Source organism: Miniopterus natalensis, chromosome 7 (assembly GCF_054644295.1).
Source record: "Miniopterus natalensis isolate mMinNat1 chromosome 7, mMinNat1.hap1, whole genome shotgun sequence".
NCBI classification, from domain to species: Eukaryota; Metazoa; Chordata; class Mammalia; order Chiroptera; family Miniopteridae; genus Miniopterus; species Miniopterus natalensis.
Genome location: NC_142087.1, coordinates 25,027,313 through 25,050,839, shown reverse-complemented (window position 1 = coordinate 25,050,839; position 23,527 = coordinate 25,027,313). Strand labels below are relative to the sequence as shown.

Genomic DNA, 23,527 nt, shown 5'->3' with positions numbered 1-23,527 from the left:
AACTACATCTGCTCATTTGAACCTGCCCTAAGCCAGCCAAGCCCTGACTGGGCAACTCCAACCTCTGCTCGCCCCTCTTAGATGGCTACTCAGCAGGCTGCTATGACATGGAAGGAAAATGGAACGGGTGAAGGAGACATGTCAAAGTACCCTTCTGATGGGAAGCCCTGTGACTCAGTGACTGGAGCTGGTGGCTTCCTGAGGGAGGCCTGCACAGACAGTGAAGCTAACCTGGTAAAAAGCATAAGCGTTTTCAGAAAATAGCACTGAGGGAAGTCTTTGTTCACCTAGGTGAGGCCTAGGAGGCTCCCCAAACGAAACCTGAGCCCACCTGCTTCTTGGCTCTGCCCTTCCATTTCTTCCGCGCTCTGTTTTTCCTCCGGACCGCTCTCATCTTTCAAGAAAACCACAGAGGGGAAAAAAAAATTACATCAAGTCAATTTATAAAATATCTCTTTATGGCTAATGTGCAGCGCTGAAATTAATTGTAACCAATGTAGCATGACGTCCCATAAAGCAAGGCAGAGAGATGAGTCAGAGGCACGAAACAGAAAAATCGCCCACATAAATAGGCGCATTTATACTCGCCCCTTCGCACACGGTTTGCTTGATGAAATGTAGAACTGCGGTAAACAGAATTCACTCAGCAGTCCTGGTAACATCTCTCTCCTCGCACAGCATTTCCCAAAATGCAGTACAGATTTTAAATCCAATCTTTTTTCCCTCGACTCAAGCAATATCCACTGTGTAAGAAAACTCCGTTAAGTTTCCATGCCCTTTATTTTCCTGTTTGATATATGTTGCAAAAAATACCTATTTTTATTTAACTTATACATCCATATCTATGCTGGGAGATACTTTGTCTTGAACAAATTATGCTGGTCAAGTTTATGCTATTGCACATAAATCCTTGAAAAATAAATATCTGCGCAGGTGCAATGGTGCCTAAATACTAGAAACTAACTAAAATTTTCTTTTGGCGTAAAATGTATAATATATATCTGTGAATTTATGTGTAGAAAAACAAATTTTCAAAGGCAAATAAAGGCATGTTTTATAACTCATTGCTGGGAGGCTTTCCAAATCTCTTTTTGTTTGGGGAAAAACTTTTTTTAAATGATAAATTTATATAAAGACACGGAAACAAAATATAAAACATGTAGTTAAAGTATAGAAAACAGAGAAGCAGAAGTTACCAGCATATATTACTCAGGAAGTGGGATCTGTCTCTCCTTTCCTTGAATCCGGACTGGTTCTGTAACTTGTTTAGAACAATGAAGTGTGGAAGTGATGTTCTGGGCCCTCCAAGCGAAGGCCTCAGAAGACTAGTAGTGTCCACTCCAAGCGAAGGCCTCAGAAGACTAGTAGTGTCCACTCCAAGCAAAGGCCTCAGAAGACTAGTAGCATCCCTCTGGGAAGCCAGCCATCATGTTGTAATTACACACAGGCCAGTCTACCAAATGAACAGAGGCACAGGGGAAAGGGAAGGGCCATTTGGCAGAGCACCAAGGGGCTAGACACGCGGGTGAAGACTTCTTTCGCCCTCTAACCCAGCCCAGCTGCCAGCTGAATGCAGCTGAGTGGGGACCTCAGCCAAAGACACAAGGAACAGAAGAATCACCCAGCTGAACCCTTTTAAACTTCTTGACCCACAACCGGGCCCGGATCACTGAATCTTGTTTTGCTTGAGTGCTTTGACCCACCATCTGCTACTATACCAGCTCTTAATCCAGAGGCAAGAGGATGGTGAATTTTCCCCAGAGGAGAACTCAACTAGTACAGCTAACACAAGAGCCTCAGAGCAGCGACGGGGAAAAAGCATTTCCCAGAACATCTCTGAAAAAATAACCGACTGAAGAGAGCAGCAGATGGGAAAATACTCAGAACTGACCAGGATGAAAGAAAAAGTTCATAATAGAGTGACAAAAGTAAATGAATAAAATGAACGAGACTTGGTGGGAAATGAATGCTATCGTTGGATATGTGAGCCTGGATAGAATTCCCTCTGCCCTGCACTGTGCCATTTGTCATGGGGGACAACTTAGGGGACGCCGCCTAACTTTTAATGTGAGAGCCTGGGGCAGCTCTGTAGCTACCTAAACCCAGTGTTCTCAATGGCATTTTCACAAGCACCACATGATGACCTGACATTTCCTCTCTCCTGGTTCTCCAAGCGGGTGACGGCACTGGCCTTTGCCCTGGGACAGAAGTAGCCAGCACCGCTGCTCTTGCTCCCTTAGCAAGGACATGTTGGTGCAGGAGCACGTGTCAGAAACATAGGTCAGTCTTCCCCCGCTTCCTCTCATCAAACGGACTCAAAGTCAAGCAGGAAAAATCTGCCAGCTTTGCTGTCTCACCCAACGGACCTCTTAACACCGGCTTCACGACGGGCTTGAAGTCTAAGGGACAGGCTGCCTTTAAAACAGCCTGGTTACCACATTTCCTACGGAGTGTGTGTGAGGGGGGTCTCTTGTGAAGAGAGGAAAATCAGAAGGGAAAGAGAGCAATTAAGTCATAGGAACGTGAGGAACTGCTCCAGCATGAAAAGCAGGTTCATGGTCAGACCCCCACGTCCAGCTTGATGACAATAAACAAAGCAGTCTGGCCGTCTTCCTAGTGTCGCCACCCCATGTCCCTAACGCAGTCACCCGGTGGCATGCTTCTGTTTTCCACTTTGAGTCTGGGCTGCAGCGTTCTGGTTGCCGCATCTCTGCCTCTGCGCGTTCATCACGGGGTCCAGGGGCACCCCACCTGAGAAGCAGGCCTCACACGGGAGGCCAGGTGGGATGCTCGCCGGTTTGCAGGGACACGCGTCCGCAGGCCAGCAGGGGGACCCCGCGCAGAAGTCTTGCTTTGCAAAGCCAGTGTACGCATTCCTGGGCAACTAGATTAGCATTCATTTCACTCTTGTCGAAGGGCAGTTTGGCTGGCTTCTAACTTTCCATCCATTTTAAATGCCTCAAATGGGTGAGTTCCTAGGGAAACAGTGGGTTTCTAGTGGTAGGGGAAAAAAAATCCTATTACACAGTTACCTGTAAGGATTTTATAAGGACACGGTTTCTTTTATCAGCCTTGTCTGTCTAGCGATCCTCACAGGAAGCACATAAACAATAAAGTTGAGTGGAGTGCAGGATCTGAACGTGTGGTGTTTAGAAGGGATTTAAAAGGTGTTTAATAAACATGAAGAAATACAGGGAAGCGACATTTTGTTAGCTTAAAAAATGTTGCACAGGAGCTAACGTCTCTAAGTTAATACATCAAAACTGTATTTATTGGTGTATTTACTTCAGGTGATAAATTTCCGCAGCATTCATGTAAGTGTCACAGAACGCTTTGCTTTCCCATGCCCCAAACCACGGTGACCTGCGAGAATTCTAGCGGTGGCATCATTTATGTTTCTCCAGTATTAGTACCCTGTTCCTCACTGTTACAGCCCATATATATTGAGCATATACTACATGCAAGACACTTCAGAAATTCTATAGAAATAAAAATAAGAGACTCCTGGAGTCTGCAAAAGGAATTCATGTAAGTAGAAGGAATGTACCGTTGGTTGGAAGGTGATTAGTATGCAGTCCACGTGTAATTCTATATGGAAGGTTTTACAAGGGCAGGATCTCAATGTCATGGCCACAAATTACTTTCCTGATGTTTGTAGTTCCTTTGTGAACTGCGATGGGGATGGAAAGTAAATCAGAGCAAATCCATCCCTGCTGCTGGGGAAACCACCTGCTCCTCACTGCCCACTGGTGCACTGTGGCCATTTCTTACAAAGGTCCCGAGCTTCCTGGACACGGACAGAGCACAGGCCGTTCAAATACAGTGGTCTGCAAACTTGATTATAGATCCCAATTCTTCAGTCTTCTGTAGTGGATTATACATCTCAGTGTCCTCCCACTGTGGTCAGAGAATACTTCCCACTCCATTGATGTTGGACTTGATCCCAAGTGATGTGATTTGGCCAGTGAAATATTAGTGGACATGATGTGAGCGGAGGGCTTAAACATGCTGTATTGTTGACCTTGGTGCTTGTGCTTCTGACGTTTGCAGTGTTACGACATGCCCTTCAGCACTGGTTCAAAGAAGAGGAGAGATATTGGGGAGCAGACTTCAACCCAAGCCACAGTTTGGAGCTAAGCCCAGGCAGCTCACACCCTGAAACAGGACTGTCCAGCAGAGCACAGCCTACATCAGCCGAGCCATAGTCAACCTGCAAACCTGTGATCTTGGGAATACATATTTTTGTTGTAAGGCCCTGCAGTCTGGGGTGATTTGTTACACAGTATCATTGTAAAATAGCTGATTAATACAAATGCTTTTCTCATCTCATCTCAGGAGGGCTCAAAGATATTTTTTGTTAGCACTTTTATTTATAAAAAATTTAGTCTTTAATATTGTATTTTGACACCCAGCTACCTTTTTGTCTTGCATATTTTAAAACTCCCTAGAAGATACACACTTGAAAAGTAAATGTAGCTTATATAAAGGAGGCATATGTCAAAGAGTAGGTACTGCCACCCATGATGTTTATATTTTATTGAATATAAACATCCTGGGCAGCAGGATACTAGTTAATACCAGCTAACATTTATTGAATATCAGTTATGTTCCACTCAGTGTTTAAGTGCTTTGCATAGATTATCAAATTTAATTCTCAGAACCACTCGATGAGGTAGGCGTTATTATTATGCACATCTCATGAGTATAGAAACTGAAGTACAGAGATGGGAAGTAATCTAAGATCCCACAGCTGGCAAGTGCTGGCAGCTGGATTTCAACCCAATCAGCTGATGCCAGAACCCACTATTGCTCTCTTGGAAAAGTAACTAATATTTGTGTCTGGGTAAGATATTTAAATTATGGGTCAGAAAAAGTGTGGGAAAGTGGCACTTAATATAAAAATAGCTGAAGAACAAAGCTATAATTTCATACAGACCATACAGATTAACAAAGAACACTAAGAACTGGAGAACTGAGCTCTTTGACACTTGAGCCCAGTGACTACAATGCTGTAACTCCAGACTTTTTTCTTTAATGCTAAAGATATTTTTATTTGGGCATAATTTTAAACAATAGAAAATTATATGAAACTTTCTGTTTTTCTGAACCATTTGAGAGCAAATTTGGGACATAATCACCCCCTAATCACCCCCATAAGCCCTGAATACTTTAGTATGTATTTTCTACAAACAAGGACATTCTCTTCCATAACTATGGTGCAACCATAGTGATCAGGAGATTATCATCGATGACATTCCTACAAATCTAAACCACAGACCACATTCAAGTTTTGCCAATTTCCCAATAATATCTTTCATAGCAATCGAGGATCACACACTGTGTTTGTCATGCCTCTTTAGTCTCCTTTAATCTGAAACAGACAAGCCTCCCCATGCCTGGCCCAGCTCTGTGCTGGGTGTTTGCCATCACCTCCACCCTGCCCCCTTCAGTGTGATCACTGACCTTGCTCAGCTCTACTTAATGGCTTTAGGAGAAAGGAAAGGAAGGAAGACAGGAGGGAAGGAAGGAAAGAAGGAAGGAAGGAAGGAAGACAGGAGGGAAGGAAGGAAAGAAAGAAGGAAGGAAGGAAGGAAGGAAGGAAGGAAGGAAGGAAGGAAGGAAGGAAGGAAGGAAGGAAGGAAGGTAGGTTGGTTCCAAACATTGTTCTGGAACTCATCAGCTGATCAAACTATTTTAATAGATCCATCTTCGAAAGGTAAGTTCCTGCCTGAATTGGCTGCCTCATTATTCTAAGGCCTCATGTGCCTCTGTAAGTGCAGATAAAGAGAGGAGCACAGTCACCATCTAGCATGAGGAGGCTGCTGCTGCCTAGGGGCCTCCTAGGCACCGGGTACTTAGACATGTACACACCTCAGACCCATTACCATATAATTACAACAGTCCTACTGAGTTAGACTTTTATCTACATTTTTAAAGATGAAGAAATCAAGGTTGTAAAGGGTCAAGTAATTTCCCTAAAGTCCCACAATTAGTGGCCAAGCTGGGACTTACACTCAGGCCCAAATATGCCAAAGCCGGAGGCCTCTCTTGTCTTGAAGATTCCTGTGACCTCTTCTGACCCATGAGAGATAACTTGTAAGCCTTTGGCTGAGAGAGATGCCCTTGCAGGTGCTGTGGTGTCCTCAGCACCCAGCACAGTGCCTAAAACCCTTAGGGTCTCCATAAGCACTTAATCATGGGTCTGAGAAAGAAATGTCATATCCCCTTAAGCAGTAATTATTTTTTTGCTTAAACCATACTGTAGTTCTTGATGTAGAAAAGGACCTGGTGTCTACTGAGCCCTGGTTGAACCTCATTAAATGGTGGGTTAGTTTTAAAATGTCACATCTCTTTGATCACTCTTAATGGCTCCTAAAAGTCAAATGTGGTGACGTTTAGGGAGCACGTGTAGTTCAGGTCCATCTGCTTTCACTGCCCCTGGGCCAGCCCTCATCTTTTTCTCCTGGATTGTGGCAAAGGATCCCAACATGCTTTCCTCCTTCAGCTCTGTCTTCAAAGTTTATTCTCAACCTAGAAGCCAGATGGTTTGTCTTGAAATGTATATCAGATCATACCATTTCCCTGCACGAATGCTCTAAAAGGCCCAAAGGCATCAAGGCCCTGTGTGCTGGAGAATCCTGTTATTTTCCTGCCCTGACTTCTTTCTAGTCTCCTCTCCACTTACTCTGCTCCAGCCACACTGGCCTCAGTGCTATACATCCAGCACACTAGGTAGGTCTCTGCTCTCCTGGTGCTCCTGCCGCCCATCCCCTCTACCTGGAGTGCTCCCTGTCCCCTTTCCAATGAGGTCTCATCTCCCTATCCCCAGAGGATCCATCTTCCTGATCCTGATCTACTTTTTATTTCTTTTTCCAATTATTTATCATCTCATATAGAATTTAGATAGGTATTACATTCATGGTTTATGTCTATCTGTTCCCATTTGACTGTAAATGCCTCCAAGGCAAGGATCTTGTTTGTTTCATTACCTGATTGATGTCTCCTAAATACCTAGAAGGAGCACATGGTAAGTGTTCAATAAATACATGTGCATTAATAAAATATGCTCTTCCCTTACTTGGCCTTACATGGCTACCACACAAATTAATCAGGAAAAAAAGAAAAACTATCTTCTATTCCAAGACTATCAGAAATACACTAATGGAATATAGGTTCCTTATGAAATATAAGGTTCATACAACAGATGGGACAGACACAGAGCCCAGGCTCTTGTTATGCTGCACCTATCACCATTTTGTGTTCTTTCTGGAGCAGTGAACTAAGAGAAGGAATTTCTTCCCCAGGCTAGTGGAGATTATCTGTGGAACTTGTTATCCAGACTAGAGAGTTAGAACCTCTTAAGAAGGTGGTGGGACATGCATAGTCAGTTTGAGGAAATGCTGAGCAAATGCTGTCCTGGCTGCTAGTCCCAGTTCTGCTCAGAATAAACTCACATGGTATTATAAGCAGGCCCCATTCACAGAGAGGAGGTAAGACCTACAAGTTGATCTTCAATTATAGACAGAGAAGACAATCACCTGAGTCTTGTCTTTTTCTAACAATGTCCCCAAACAGCATAGTTGTCCAGTAGAGGGGAGAGGAAATAATGAACCTGATCTTTTCAAGCACATGTGTCTGTCAAAGGAGACCCAAGTGTGATGCGTCTTGGAGGAGGGACACACATGAGGTGGTGGGGTTCAACATCCCTTCCACACCTTTTATATGATGGTAGGTAGAGTGCTGAGTGTCCAATGAGGAACTCAACAAAAATCTGCTGAGGGACTGAGCTCTGTAGCATTTCCACACTGAAGGTATGACCCCGGGATACTAAAACTTGCCAGGACATATCTTGGAATAAAAATAGCACAAGGCAATGCACCAGAGAGCTATTTTCAATATCACACATACCCTCTTAATAGATAACATATGGTTCTCCCATATGGCATGTAAATGCAAGTACTTTTACTCTGGTATGTTTAGTTTTAATCCAAGGATTTCTAAGTACTTTACAAACACTATTCATTAGCTCAGTCGTCCCCGGGGAAGGTGCAGCGCCACGCAGAGACGCAAAGCATCCTGCATATAATCAATAACCATTAAGGAATGATAATAATAAGAAATATATTGATGTGGCTTATTTTTTTTTTAAGATTAAGAAATCGACAAATGGGAATCAAGCAGCTTTCCCAAAGACTTTCAATGACTTCATGGTGAAACTAAGGTTATAAATCAACTTATGCTGATGCTTATGGCTATTCTGCTGGTTGACCTGTGCTGGTGAACTGACCATAGATTAGTTACAGTGGTTTTCAGGTGTGCACATAACCTCCTGTTCTCCACCATACATGGGAAAATCACGGTGCAGTCAACTAGAACAAAGTTAGCATAATAGTATTACAGTGGGATTTCTTTGTGCTCTCTCACTGTCTTAACACAACAACTGTGTTTTGCCATTAACTTTAAGCCCTAAGGTTAAATGTCCTTCTAAAAACTCTATTTCTCTGTATTGTCATTTATGTTTCTGAATTGAGATAACTGATGTGCCTACACATTTGTTTAAAACAGGCACACATTGTGCTTGATGCGGACGTTAAATACAGAACTGGCAAGAAGAAACACTGTTTTGCTTTTTTGTTAAAGAATAGAGAGTGTATTTAAAATGCTCTTTGAATAGAAGAATCATTCCAGAAATGAAATCAAAAGCTCTTTGGTATTGTTGTCATCAATTAATGTTTGCTGAGTACCTACAAAATTTGAGATGGTGGAGAGGGAACAAATTAGCCCATTCAGAAGACACAAGGTTTTCCCTGTGGGGCTGGATGTTGGGGTTTCATGAGATGCATGAGGAAAAACTGAGGCTAAAAACAATTGCTCAGAGGAAAACATAAAATTGGATCTTATATATGTAAATCTGAATAAATAGTGGGTATTCGAGCTGAATTAAATGAGGAATATCTAAGTAAGTGCTTCAGTGTCCACATGGCTCTTTGGGAAATCACCGGTTAAAGATGGACATGGACATGTGTCCCTTGAGGGGGGATACCTCAATACATGTACATTTGAAGTTGTAGGCAGCCCCACCTTATCGTGGGAAGTAAAAACCTTAATCTTTGTGTTTCTAGCCCTTTCCCTCTTTGAAATAGCTGCTCCTTCAATGTTGAAACATGCTATTTTAAGTGGTGAAAATAAAAGTTTTAAGATTCTGATTCAGAATTTTGGAGTTTAGGATGAAAGCAATGCATGGGTTTCCCACAGTTCAGTATGAACATTTTATAAAAACGTGCCCTTGCTCACATTATAATCCTATAGATGAGGAAAACTGACAGCCACTCCTAAGCTTACTATCGGGTATAAAAACAACAGTGCTTTCTATAAGTCTTTTATCTCTCTTTAAAATGGCAGAATTCTAGTAATGGTTTTGTTAACCAAATGTTTACTTAATAGCTATTTGACATTGAACCAGAATAAATTTCAACATATCATTCCCTTTATCTTACATGAAAATAATTCACAAGGGCAGAAGCCACACACCTCGGAGCAGACAGAACACATGTTTTATTCATGTGAAAATATCGGCCTGGAAAGCTGTCCCCCCTCGGATCCAGGGCTTTCTGTCTAGAGGAACCTGGAGCAGTGGTTCTCACACTTCTCTGTGCATCAGTGTCCCCTGGAGGGCTTGTTAAAACACAGATTTCTGGGTTCTGGTTCAGCAGAGCTGGAGGCCCGAACAGCTGCATCTCTAACAAGTTCCCAGGTGATGCTGCTGCTGTGGTCTGAGCACCACACTTTGAGAACCACTGGTCTATGCTCTGGAGTATTAAGTGATAAGAACAGAAAGTATCATATGATTTATTTCCATTCATTAAATATGGCTTTTGATAGCCCGTTCTTAGCTTCATTAATACTGTTGTTCATTGTTCAACTTTTGTGGACTCTCTGGCCTCTAGTTGAGTAATCCCTTACAGTTACAGCAATATTTCTTAGTAGAAAGAAAAAACTGTTAGACTTTTCATGAAATAAATCTATAAAGCGTACCTTTTCAATTTCATTGAAACGATAATGAAGTCACCTTATCTTAAAATGCATTCATCAGAGAACAAAACTTTGAGAAGCATTCTTCTGTTCGAGATGCTGTGCGAGTGCCGCAGACATAAAACAAAGGTGGGAGCCTGGCCCTGCTCGGAGCTCACGGAAGAGACGATGAGAGTCCCCCCACCCAGGGTCAGTCCAACCATCTCTGAGCTGGAGGAAGCAGGGAGGGTGGTGGGCCCTTAGAGGAAGTACCCAAATTCAGTCCAGAGGGTCAGGGTATCTTTTCAGAGGAGTCACTGCCCCACTAAGACCTTTGCCATTGAGCAAGTGTTTATTGAGCACCCAAGGTCTATCGGTCTCTGTCTTTTAGAGCCACGCTGCCCACTGTGATAGCAGCCAGCCTCATGGGCTCCTGGGCACTTGAAATCTGGAACTCCCAATCTGAGATGTTCAGTAAATGTCAAACGCACGTCAGATTGTGAAAACAGCACAAAACAATGAAAAGTGTCTTATTAACAATTTTTATATTGATTCCACATCACAATGACAATACTTTGGATACCTGGGGTTAAATAGAGTTAAACTTAATGTCACCTGCTTCTCTTACTTTTTTTAACATTGCTTCTCAGAAATTAAAAATGACATATGCCTTTGTGGTTTACATTTCATTTCTGTTGAATGGCGCTGCTCTAGAGATAACTGGCGAGGGAAGGAGCTCTGGAGCTCAGTCCAGTGGAGCTGATAGATACTGTAGCTGGAGCTTGCAAATCCCTACCAGTGTCCTTTGGCGTTCATCTCTGATTTCTCTGCACTGAGTGGCTTCTGCTCATAAACATTGTGGCACTCTGCCTTAGGAATTATTCTAGTCTCAATGGGATGCTTGTCCTGAGCAGCCAATCTGGGAACAGCCCTCAACCAAAGATGGACAGGACTAGGTGCATTAGCGCCCTGCTTTTGTGCCCCTTGAGGGGGACAACTCTGAGGCACATCCCACATATCTCCCAGAGTTCTCCTTCAGGATCCAGTCCCAGCGGCTCACAGGACAACTGTATCTGTATTTGTTTCCTTCCCTTCCTGCTCTTAGTTCCCTCCCTCCCTCCTGGTGCTTCCTGGGATCACTCCTAAATCAGCTGCTTGCCCTTGAATCCTTGCCTCTGGGGTACCAGATCTAAGCCATTTTAGAACCAAATAATTTCACGATCATATTTTCCTCAGCCCCAATATCTGACACTAATGGAGGGAAGTACAGGTTGCCCAGAGGACTCCTAACAAGATCATCCGAGGGGCGTACATATATTTATGCTCTGCTCTCTTCCCAACAGTATCTATCTTTCCTCTGTACCAAGGCAATACCTGTAGGCAATGGATCATCTCTTTGAGACAATAATGACATTCTTAATAGCCACCTGAGACAATTAGTCAACAGACTAAAGGACTAGGGAAGCATCCTTTAAGGTAGCTGGCGTTATTTATTTAATTAATTTTTTAAAAATATATCTTTATTGATTTCAGAGAGAGGAAAGGAGAGGGAGAGAGAAACAGAAACATCAATGATGACAGAGTCATTGATTGAGCCCACAACTCGGGCATGTGCCCAGACCGGGAATCGAACCCGGATCTCCTGGATCCCAGGTCGACGCTCAACCGCTGAGCCATGCCAGGCCGGGCTAGCTGGCTTATTTCAGACAAATCAATGCAAGTAGCAGAAGCCACATCAAAAGACAAATAGGAGCATCTGTTTCTTCTCTCCTGGTGGCAGAGCAGGCCGCAGACCAGTAAGTATTGCCAGTATGTACACGCTATAGACATAAAACAACCCATGGATTCCTAGCCGTACAGTATTCTGGAAAGTGTTTTGTCCTTTCTGCCAAATGGGTCAGTTTGCAGAAGTCGGCCCTTATCTAAGGCACTCTTTTGGACAACTCTAGAGGAATTCCAGCTGTCTCCTCTTCACAGAAATATGCGTGGTCAACGAAAAGAGACATCTCTGCAAGCGACTGCACGCATTCAAAGCGGAAGTCAGTCTGCCTAGTGGACACTGACGACACTGACCTATCCCCTCTCCTGCGTCCCAGGGACAGTCATTTACCGTGTAGAGCCCCTTCCCACTCGCACCACCGAAGCCCCGCGATGAGGCAGTGAGCGCAGCCGGGAGCAGCAGACAGAAGCAGCCCAGTGGGGGGATGATGGAGCCCACCCAGCAGGGAAACCCGCAGGAGGAACCTGGCGCCACTGCAGCGTGAGACAGGTTTGCAGGACTTTCTACCTTCCTGGCAGTTTGCTTATGGGGATAAATGACTCTGTCTCCCCTAATTCTCATTACAACTGTTGGATGATCCCAGACACGGTGGAACAGATTTCCCTGTTTTGCCCCAGAAGATCTATATTCCTAGAATGTCAAAATGGCCTTCAGTTTTTCATATTTATGCCATGAGTGTTTTCTTCAGAAAACCCCAGAATGACAGCATTGTAATGAATGCTGCCTTGTGACTGCACATGTCAAGTTAGATAAAGCATGTTTCTGATCACATGACAATGTTTGGACAAATAATCAAATATGTGCATATACCACTTAATCCACTCAAACGAATGGCAAGTGACTAATTTCCTCAACAACTAGCTATTAAATTTATGAATGGAATCACTTACAAGAACAAATAATTATAGGAAGAAACATTATGTATTCAAAATGAAAGATGGCCCTTGAAAGTGTGACATATTAAAGCTAATTAAATCATGATATTGGTCCATTTTAATTACACTAATAATGAGTTCTACATGTAAATTTAAGAGTATTTAGTAAAGACTTAAAAACTGCAGTTATTATGATTAAAAAAGCAAAAATACATACCAGATTTATTACCCCTTTAAATAACTTGCTTTGCCTATGGCCCAAACTGCCCATTTAAGCAGGAGTTTGCCATGTGTTCATGGACGGTTTGCTACAGGTTTGGACACAGTAGAAAACTAAGAAATCAGCACTGCCCATCTGGCTCTCGGAAACATTCAATACGATGGACAGCTTTGAATTCCTCCCTTCAGGTCTCATTTTTGCTGCTTCTTGTATGCATTCATTAATCATGTTACATGCTAACACATTATCTTCCATTGACTCATGAGCTAAATAGTACATTCTTACTAATGCTCTGGTTAAATTAAAATATAGATATTGTAAAAGAATTCCCACCCACAGATTTCGATTTTGATTTCGAGTCCGGTGGCTGACGTAGACAGGATGCTTTGTGCGTGTGCAGTCACTGTCTTCCATGTGGCCTGCTGACATGACAGAAGGCGGTGGAAATGCAGAAGTCAGTATGGGGGGGACTGATTTCCCCATTGAAAACCAGACCTGATGTCAGTTCCCCGAGCATCACCCTGGCCTTACAGAGCCCTGGGGGGCCAGTACTCAGTGAGCGGCAGGGACCCCTCCGCAGCCCATGAGCTCTTCGCCCTGCTTGGCAAAGGTGACTGTTTCCCGTGATGGGTAGAAATGCAATGAGTTCCCTGAGACCACAGCCCTGCAGGCCCATGGCTCTCCTCTGACAGTGTCCCATTAGTCATGTTAGTGACTTAATTTTTGAACCTGTTTCTTTCTCCCTGAAGGAATGAGAGGAATCCTATGCAAAATGCTTCCAACCTGAAAAAAAAGGCTCTCGGCTCTTTACCTCAAGTGAGAGGAGTTAGAGGCCCTGAAAGGAGACTGTTTATCACACCCGGGGATACGGAGGAGCACATCTAAGTACTTCCCCAGGACGCGGTGAGCATCTTTCTCTGACGCTTTCAGAGCAGAGGTCAGCGAACTCCAGCCCACAGCCCTGCCTTTGTAAGCCCAGCATGCTAGGAATGGTTTTCACATTTTTAAAGGGTTGTAATAAAAAATTGAAAAAAAAGAAAAAAAATATGTGACAGAGACATATGTGGCCTGGGAAGCCAAAAATATTTCCCATCTGGTCCTTTACAGACATGTGCTGACTCCAGTTTTAGGGCGAACTGATGAAATCTCAGGAGATGACTCAGCCTACAAAACCACACATCTGACGCCTTGTTGAAGGGTGATTATCCACGTGGCGTAGAAATTGGCTTGATCTGCTATTAAGATAACCTTCAACCACCTCCTGTCCACCAAAGGCATCCCTTTCTTCAAGACTTTAGATGGTACTGGAAAGGACTTTTGCCTTAATCATGAGCTTAAGTAGAAAGAGAATTTGATATCTGAGGGGGGAAAGAGGGGTTGCCAAAGAATATAAAGGCAGAGACCCAGCCAAAACGTAAGAAAGTCTTACAATAGAAAACTAGAAAATGCTTTGGAATTATGGTGATTTTAAACTATGGCCACAAAATCTTAGAGACCCCTCTCTTTAAGAGGTGGAGCTTAATTTGCCTCCCCCTTTTAGGGACTTGTCTAATTAATAGAATCTGGCAGAGGTGCTGATATGTCACTTTGAGACTAGGCTACTGAAGGCTGCCACCTCTATCATGAACACGCTCTCATTCCCTTGGGTCACTCGCTCTAGAGGATGCCAGCTGCCATGTCTGGGGGATACAGATCAGCCTACGGACAGGCCCCCGGGGGAGAGCTGAGTTCTCTGGCCAACAGGCAGCAAGAAAGTTCCAGAACCAGCCTCCCCCAGGAGACGGTGTGCGGAAGAAATGGGGATACTGAGCTAAGTAGACTCTGCAAAGATTATGTTCACCCCGCCTTCAAACAGGTACGAAGGGACCCACCATGGGTTGAGTCAGTTTTAATGGATTTATGTTCCTTTCTGTTTGCAATCTGCTTTTATCTTCGTAGATTGCTGCTCTTCAAGATCCAGCCCAGCCTATCAATTCCTCCCTATTTTGTGGAAACTGATTTTTGAGTTTCTAAGTTCAGAACGGTGTTTTTTTTTTTCCAAGAAATCCCAACATTGCCCAGAGAGTCATCCTCTAGCAAGTCAAGCCGCTCACGCCGGCACTCCTCTATTCCTGTCTCCCTTCCACACTTACCCCCTTTCTGCTACTTCACCAGTCCCTCTGCCTATTCCCTAGGTCCCCTGCCCTGTGCTCTTCAGGACCTCACTGCCAGCAGCCAAGCCGCCTCCCTGCCACCCCACACCCTTACAGCTTTAGCCCAAAGAGCCATGGAGGTGAGATGTCATTCCTGCTGACCTGATCGAGCCCTCTCATGTGTACAAGGGGGACACTGAAACCGATGTAAGAGGACTTTCAGAAACGATCCCCTTTGACACTTGTCATGAAAACGGGTAAAGGTTGGCTTGGTCACCATTGGTTTTTCACATCTTGAACACATAGTACTGTGATATAATGAGAAATATATATTCAGTCTTGGTCCCCAGTTCCTGGCGTGGAGCTCCTAAAACCCCTGTAATTTTCTGAGTGATAGGGTAATAGGACCATCTTTGGTTGCACATAATAAGCCTTTAAAACCATAACTGTGTTTATGCTGATGGTGTGAGCCTTGCTGGGCTCCCAGACAGCTTCGGGATGGGGGCTGGTGGCCAGAGGATTCAACCATGTTAATAGAGGGTTGGTAATTTCAACCCCACCCCTGACCTCTGGGGAGAAGAGTGGGTCTGGAGATTGAGTTTAATCACTAAGACCAATGATTTAATCAATGGTCTATGTAATCGAACCTTCATTAAACCCTTAAATCACAGGGTTTGGAGAGCTTCTGGGTCGGTAAAATGCATCCACGTGCGGGGTGTCTTACTCTACCTCCACAGAAGTTCCTGCTCCTGCTGTTGGGGCCCTCAGGATGTCACCCTATGTACTTCATCTGGCTGGTCATTTGCATCCTTATAATAAACTGTTAATAGTAGGTCAACTGTTTCCCTTGAGTTCTGTGAGCTGTTCCAGCTAATTATAAAACCCCAGGAAGGGGCATGAGGACCCCCTTACTTTATAGCCAGTCAACCAAAAGTTTGCGTGGTCTGGACTTACCAACTGGCATCTGAAGAGGAAGCCGTCGTGTGGGGATGAGCCCTGTGCCTGTGGGGTGTGACGCTAACTCTGGGTAGTTGGTGTCAGAAATGTATTATAGGACACTCGGTTGGTGAAGTTGGAGAGGTGGAGAATTGCTGCTATGAGGAAAAAGCCCACACATTTGGTGACAGACGTGTGAGCAGGAAGAGATCCTAGTAAAAGCAGTACTTAGGTGCCACGCTAAATGCTTTATGTGTTCTAGCACTTCGCCCTCGCCCAAACATCTGCTCCATTTTTCAGATAAGGCAATGCAGGCTTCCAATGAAGCGATGCACCCACATTCCCACTGAGCAAGCAAGGATTTAGGCCCTGTCTGCCTCCCCTAAAGTGATGTACATATTATGACCCCCAGCTCCTTGGCAGCATTTAAAAAGCACCCTGGCAAAGTCATTGCTGGTTAGCACCGGCTGGAAACGACCTTCACCTCCCAGAGATCTTTGTTAATTAGGGAACCAGAGATGGCTCAGGGCAGATTTAGCTGTTTTCAGATAACAACAGGACTAACATTTTGGGGGCTATTCTCCGCCCAGGAAAAGGAACCTAAATTTCAAAATCTAAATTATACACAAGGCAGTCAATCCTAGAAGAGAAAGGGATTAATGGGCTTCCTGTAACCATAAGAACCGCATTCTGCTTTCAGGAGCAATGCTTTATGACTATGTTCACTGCTCTCCTAGTCCCTGAAGGACTCTTTCCACAGTGATTTATCTTAATTTAAGTGTATGGTTGGTTTTTTTTTTCCAGGAAAGCAAGCAGCACAATTCATGCAAGAGAAATGCTTTGCAGTCATGGTAAATTCCCTTTGTTTGTTCACTTACTCATTTGTTCATTCGTTTGGCCACCTACAAATATTTACTGAGTGCTGGATATTAAAAAACTGTCATTTCTCTAAAATACTGTAAGCCCTTCCACTTTTAGAGGCAAATGTATATGAGACTTTACGACTGCGTTTGTGCTCAGTATATTTTTATAACGCACTGTCTGCTTTGACCAGAGCTGAAGTTTCATCGTAAAAACCTATTACCTTGGAGATGAAAAAGTGGCCAACAGCCAGGAATAATGGACAGTTTTTCAACATAAAGAGCAAAAGGTGTTCTATAAGCTAGAAAAGACACAAACAAACAAGAGCGCTCCACAGTTATGGACGTTATAATTTTCAGGAAGCTGGCTTTTTATTTCTTTTCTCGGCTGCAACTTCACTGTTAGCTCATAAGGGTTTATGATGCTTTTGGCTGGAACCTGTTGAAGAAATAATGGCAGACTTACTGAAGGGATAGCAACAGATAGATGGCCAGGGGTCTTTCTACACAGAGGAAAGAAAAAATATAAATCTCTTTAGGAAAAGAATGCCCATGGCAGGGGAAAAAGTAATTTGACCATACTTTTTCTGGTTTACTAGCAAGATTTCCTCCCTGCCCCGGAAGTGATTTTACTGGACTGTCAGTTTTTAAATTCTACACTCTAGCTACTTAAAAAGGCATTTTGTTTTGGGAATTCTCTTCCTGTGGGAGAGAAAATGGGTATTTATCACTTAGAAGAAATGATAATAATAACAATGGCTACACTTTTGAGTGCCTCGTGTATATATACATGCCAGGCTCTAGGCTTGCTCTCTTATCTATTTTACTTCTAACTTTTGCCTAAATCCAGAAAGTAAGGATTGCTATTTCTATTTTACAGATGAGAAAACTGAGGCTGAATGGGACTTAAGGAAGCCTACGGGCCAGGAAGTAGCAGAGCTGGGACTCAAAACCCAGATCTGGCTGCCACTGTCACCTGAGCACTTTCTGCCATGACACACTGCGCGGTCCCTCTCCTACTGACTTTAGAGCAGAAAAACGTTCCCAGCTTATTGTATGAAAATACTCATGTCATAGAATTATATTTTAGGAAGAATTCTGTTTGAATTAGAATCTAATTAAAACTTTAGGCATAACTTTATTGTGACATCATCGCTATCTTTTGTTTCAGGACTTTGCATTCCCTGTCCCAATAAGCATCCTCTTTGCACACCAGTCACCTGCTCTGAAGACATCTTTTGGTAGTTGAGAGATGTGATGCTTTAATCGTGTTTCACAGATTACTAACTTCCGTGGCCAATGAGCCAGACTGCTTGAAAACTGTCCTCATGAAACTTGTTTTTGGAAATCTAACACTGGGCCGTATCAATGAATAAACTGGAAACTAAAACTTCAGGATTCAGCCACCTAAGATCAAATCAGGTCTTAAACCTAGACACTGGCTTTTCATGTTATTTCAAGGCCTATTTTTCAAAAATGCATCCTGCCCTGGCCAGTGTGGCTCAGTTGGTTGGAGTGTCATCCCATGCCCCGAAGGGTTGTGGGTTTGATTCCTGGTTGGGGCACATACTAAGGTTGTGGGTTCAATCCCCAGTTGGGGCGGTTACGGGAGGCAACTAAGATATTTCTCTCTCACATGATGTTTCTCTCTCTCTCTCTCTTCCTCTGATTCTCTAAAATCAATGAAAAACATGTCCTCAGCTGAGGATAAAAAAAATTAAAAAAATAAAAAATAATAAAATGCATCCCGAAGAAACCTGGACAAACCCTGAAGGATACCAGTGACTGAAACATGGAGCTGGTAAAGTGAGATGAGAAAGCTAAGCACATGAAGAGGCCCAAGTTTCCCTAATTTCAAAAGTGGCAGAGAAGGAAATCTGCAGTAGTTGAACACCAAGAGGGAAGAATTCCCTGTGGCTGCCAACATATAAACATCAGGCTTCTAAAGCCATGGTTAACACACGCAATCCGGTGTAAACAGAAGCTCAAATTTCGCCTTGGCCTGAGGCTGCCATTTAAAATGAAGCCACTCATAAGCACAACTTTTGGCATTCTTCCGCCCACTGCCAAACAACTTGGAAACGGAGAATGACATTTTAAAAAGTGAACAGGCAAAGTTTAAAAGTCTGATTCCACACTGCCTTCCAATGCACACTCTTTTAGACGAACAGTACTGTTTGCTTTCTCTAAATCTCATTCTAATTAGTTACAGGATCTCCTTCTACAAGTCTGTTTCCTATGGGCACGGTCCAGCCACCACTGGCAGTCACAGCATGCCTTTCTTTAATGCTTTTATTTCCTCCTCTGATGTTTTATCATCTCTCCCAGCACATTGATTTTGAAACGGAGGGTCCTTGTAACTGATTAAATTCTAGCTCCAAAAGTCATCTCTCTCTATATATTACCCCTCAAAGACCTAGCCTCCCTCTCCCATAATAAGCAAACCCCCAAGGCAGTAGAAGACAGTAGCCTCAACTCAGGCAGGCTAAAGATAACATCTTGACCTAAGTTATACTTCAATTCCTGGGCCTTAAGGTGGAACAACCCCCTGGCTACATTCCCAAGGAACCATACAGAGGGACTGGAAAAAGCTTCAGAGCTGCCCTCATGACCTGAAGAAGTGATTCATGACCCTTACCTCCCCTCAACCATTCAGCTCCCAGCATGGCCCCAAACTCCTAATCCATGGTGTCTTGTGATTTTTGTCCTATATAATCTGTAACAAACACACAAGTGACATCCTGTTCTCCTCGATGGCCCCATTCATAATAAAATAGCCAATATTTCTCCAGTGCCATTCTCAGTGTGTAGTGTTGGCCTCTGCTGGCACCAGGTGGACGAACTCTTTCTGTTGTGTGACAGGATTCATTTGTATCCCTTTCTATTCACTTCCCCTTGCCCCTGGTTGTTTCCCAGCCTGGGTGTTTATCTCTGGCTGAATACACCTTATCTACAGCTTCTCTCCACACCTCCAGTGCTCAAGGTGGGACTTTTATGCAGTGCCAGCACGTCCTTGAAAATTCACTTCGATCTTTCATAATGAAGTGGCATTGGAAAGGGGGTTATTAATAACAAAGTATATTACCAGACATAATAACAGTGGGTCCTCTTAACTGTCATTGTCTCTCTAACTTAGAAAACAAAGACACACCACTTCATTAATCAACAGTGTTTACTGATAATGGACTGTGGAAGAAATGTTTACTGACCATTCTTGCCACTGATAGCTTTCCTGTTTGTGCCTTTGGAACCATTCCACCCCAACTCTTGGTCCATGAGTTTTAAGCATAATTGACCTGCTCCCTCCCCAACCCTTTTAATCCCAGAGTTTTCATGTGACCTAGGCCTAGTCAGAGCATTGCATGTCCCTGTAGCAGTGATTGGCTCAAGGGTAGACATCTGAACCAAAACTGACCAATCAGAGGCAATGAAACTCAATTTCAGATCTTTTGTTAGAACGGTTGAGAAAAACACACACATTATTTTACTGGGGTTGATGAGAGGACAGCTAGTGGCAACCTTTGACCCAGCAAGAGAAGAATGTCTAAACTGGAGCCAACACAGAGGAAGGGAGAGCACAGAGATGGGGAGGAAGAACCAGTCTTAGTGTTATTGTTTGTTTCTCTGATTCAGCATTGCCTGGACTTTTTAGATACAGGTTTGCTTAGCCAGTTTGATTTGGCTTTCTGTCCTTAAATCTGAGAGTCTTTACCTATACAAACTATACAGAGAATTGCTTGTGGTTTCCACACTTGGTAGTGTGAAAGTTTTAAAAAGTACTGATTTAAAAATATTGATGGACTGGTTTGTGCAATGTCATACACTATGCTCACCATTTGAGGGTCTCAGCCATGTTGAGCTCTGTTGTGCCCACTGAGCATATCATTACACATGAAGATACTTTCCAAAGAGAACTTCATAGGCAATTCTGGGATTGCCTTTTAGTCTATTTTCTATTTCTTTTGTATCCCACGTTATTGAATTTAGTGGTCTATTGTAACCATGACTCAATATTGCCAATCTAGTGATCAAAGTTATGTATTCTGTAACAAATCAAAGTATATAATCGACACCTTGCTTTCACCTCTGGCTAAGTTTTCATTACAGTTGAACAACCTGTTCCAGGAATAAGGGATGCTGATGCCGACAATAAAACCACAGATGTCTGGTTGACACACATTGAAAGATAACATCAGAATGGAAAGAATGAGCCTGGGCAACAACTGCACATTGCCAGAAATTCCACAGTTCCCCCTTTCCCATGATTCCCCTATATAATCTGGCCGAGGTGTCTGAGATGTTAAGATGGTTTTTGAGGACAGGGGTCTGCCATCTTCTCAGGTTGCTGGCACCTGAATAAACCTCTTTCCTTATTCACCATATCTGTCCCATGAGTATTGGCTTTCCTGGCAGCAGGCAGCTGGCCTGCAGGTCATTTCCCTGGTTGCACTATGTCATCATCTACCATCACATGGTCTCTTAGAGAAAAGTAACAGTGCCAATTTCACTTGGCTACAGTACAATCCCCATTTCCTATTATTCCTCTGATGGCACACATTCAAAATGAACATTTTCATGTGCAAAAGAAGAATAACTCTTGAAATAATGCTTGGTGCCATCAAGGACTTGACCCTCACACTTGATTTAGTGAGTCTGCTGAGCAAAAGCAACAAAATTTAGTCAGCAAATTTTGAAGGAGAGTAATTTTAAACAAGAAACAGAAATAGGGAGTATATGATGGTATAACTGAACTTCAACCTTCCACAGAACCAGGTCTCTTTGAAGAGACCATCACGATCATATAGATTAAATCCTTCATTTGACAGAGTCAGAGATTTGCTATTATCAATCAGCATAGACAGGAATCCAGAATTTTATTTCCCCAACTCTATGTACTTTTGATCTCCCTAATCCTAAATCCTAAACACCATGATTCTATAAAATGGATATTCAGACTTCCATAGTCACGTCTTCTCTCTGTTTGCTTTTCATTAATATTCTCCAGTATTTTCTTAAGAATCTCATTCCATAACATTTTAACAATTAAATTATATATGGATGCATGCATGTATGTATGTATAGTCGGTATTAGAGCAGACTGTGTTTTCAAAAAATGGCTGCAACAATGCATATCCCATTTCATATATTTTTAAAATAATGTGACATTAATACTATCGATCGAGAGGTACATCTATATTTTTTCCCCTTAAACCTGGGAGACCTTGTTAAGTGTCTCAACTGATAGAATATAGTCAAAATGAGTGTATGACTTTTGAGTCTAGACCACAGAAGGTGCTGTGGGTTCCAACTGGGCTGTTGCTCTTGCTCCTGAGAAATACTTATTAACTAATTAGCCACAATCTGTAACCATGCTGTACTCTGGAAAGTTTAACCAAAATTAAGCATTTAATTCTCTTGGCCAGTGCTGCAATGGTAGGTCTGTAAGAAGACCACTCTGGCAATTAGAGGACGTCATCAAGAAGGTTTGATTTTGCCCTGGCTGGTGTGGCTAAGTGGTTAGAGTGTTGGTCTGAGCACCAAAGGGTGGGAAGGGACACCAGATCTGAGACTTCCTTTCAAATTGTCCTGGAAGAAAACAGTTCTTTTTACCGCATTTGCAAATTTGCTCTAAGTTTGAGATGGTTAAAATAAAAAGAAACAAGTACACTAAAAAATGGTGCTCCAAAGAAGCACTGCGTCTCATTAAAATTCAGCTTTCTGATTTGATTGAGGGTTGGGACTGAGGGCGAGAACTCACACGTTTAGCATCCGCTGGGAGTGGCAGCATTAAAGGGAAGGAATAAGCAGTTTTCCGGAGAGGAGGAGTTTGCAACCACTTACCCAGCACTCAGCAAAACTGCCCCACTCTCACCCCACATTCTAGCGCCAACCTCTCCACCCCCACCTTTTCCTCCCAAGCCTTGGGCCTACTTTGCTTCTGCCAACAGCAGAGATTGTGGGGGAACAGTGGGGGACGCTCGGGGAAGAGGACAGAGAAATGACTCAAATGGATCCGCTGGCATTTTTGCCCAAGGAGAATAGAGTACCCTGGTTTCCTGCATGTCATTCCTCAAGCAGGGCAATCCCTGGGGGTAAAGTCATTTCCTGAGATGGCTGTGATGGCTCCAGAGTGACAGGAGTGAGGCGAAAACAGACGCGCTTGAGCAGGGCATCAGGAGCGCGTGGCACACGTCCAGGTAATTCTAGGGTCGCTCAACCATTTTAGGACTCTCTCTGGTATAATAGGAAAGCACAACTTTGTTACCCTAGAAAATTGAGATTTTGAAATATAATGGCAAAATCCTAGTGTGAAAATCCAATACTGTTCAAATAGCAATACTTCTCCTTAAAGACCAAACAAAACAAAACCTGTCTCTGCTGAAAAATTCGTATTTAATATTTTAAGCTGTCAGATGTCCTATCGGCCTGGTGCCAGCATGGAGGAAAAAAAAAAAAATCACTCTAATGTTTTATCTCTATAAACCCAGGCACCGAGTTTTCAACAAAACAAGGGCAAATGCATGTGAGTGATGCATTCTTTATCCCCAGTCAAAACAAATGCTTAAACACATAGAGCCCGAATCACTCGCCGACACCTATACGATTTAAAGATACTTAAAAAATGACTGTTCAAAGGCCCTGGTTAACTGTTATTTTCTTTTGTTATTTTTAAGAGCTAACTTCGGATCACCTTTCATGTGAGTCTTCTGGAC

General features: G+C 43.2%; 1 protein-coding gene and 1 long non-coding RNA gene across 2 annotated transcripts in view; both read right to left on the bottom strand.

Moving 5' to 3' along the window:
- LOC107536346 (mono-ADP ribosylhydrolase 2) overlaps nucleotides 1-2,728 on the bottom strand; it is an 83,905-nt gene extending 81,177 nt beyond the window's left edge. Inside the window, exons 1-3 of the mRNA XM_087819298.1 lie at nucleotides 2,649-2,728; nucleotides 2,358-2,443; nucleotides 332-394 (exon numbers count right to left, since the gene is read on the bottom strand). Coding sequence (XP_087675424.1) covers nucleotides 332-394; nucleotides 2,358-2,443; nucleotides 2,649-2,728 — 229 coding nt within the window. The remainder of the gene's footprint in view (nucleotides 1-331; nucleotides 395-2,357; nucleotides 2,444-2,648) is intronic.
- Nucleotides 2,729-16,989: 14,261 nt separating this feature from the next.
- The window catches only part of LOC148092726 (uncharacterized), a 324,510-nt gene continuing 317,972 nt past the window's right edge, over nucleotides 16,990-23,527 (bottom strand). Inside the window, exon 6 of the long non-coding RNA XR_015714810.1 lies at nucleotides 16,990-17,253. This is a non-coding gene — a long non-coding RNA (uncharacterized LOC148092726). The remainder of the gene's footprint in view (nucleotides 17,254-23,527) is intronic.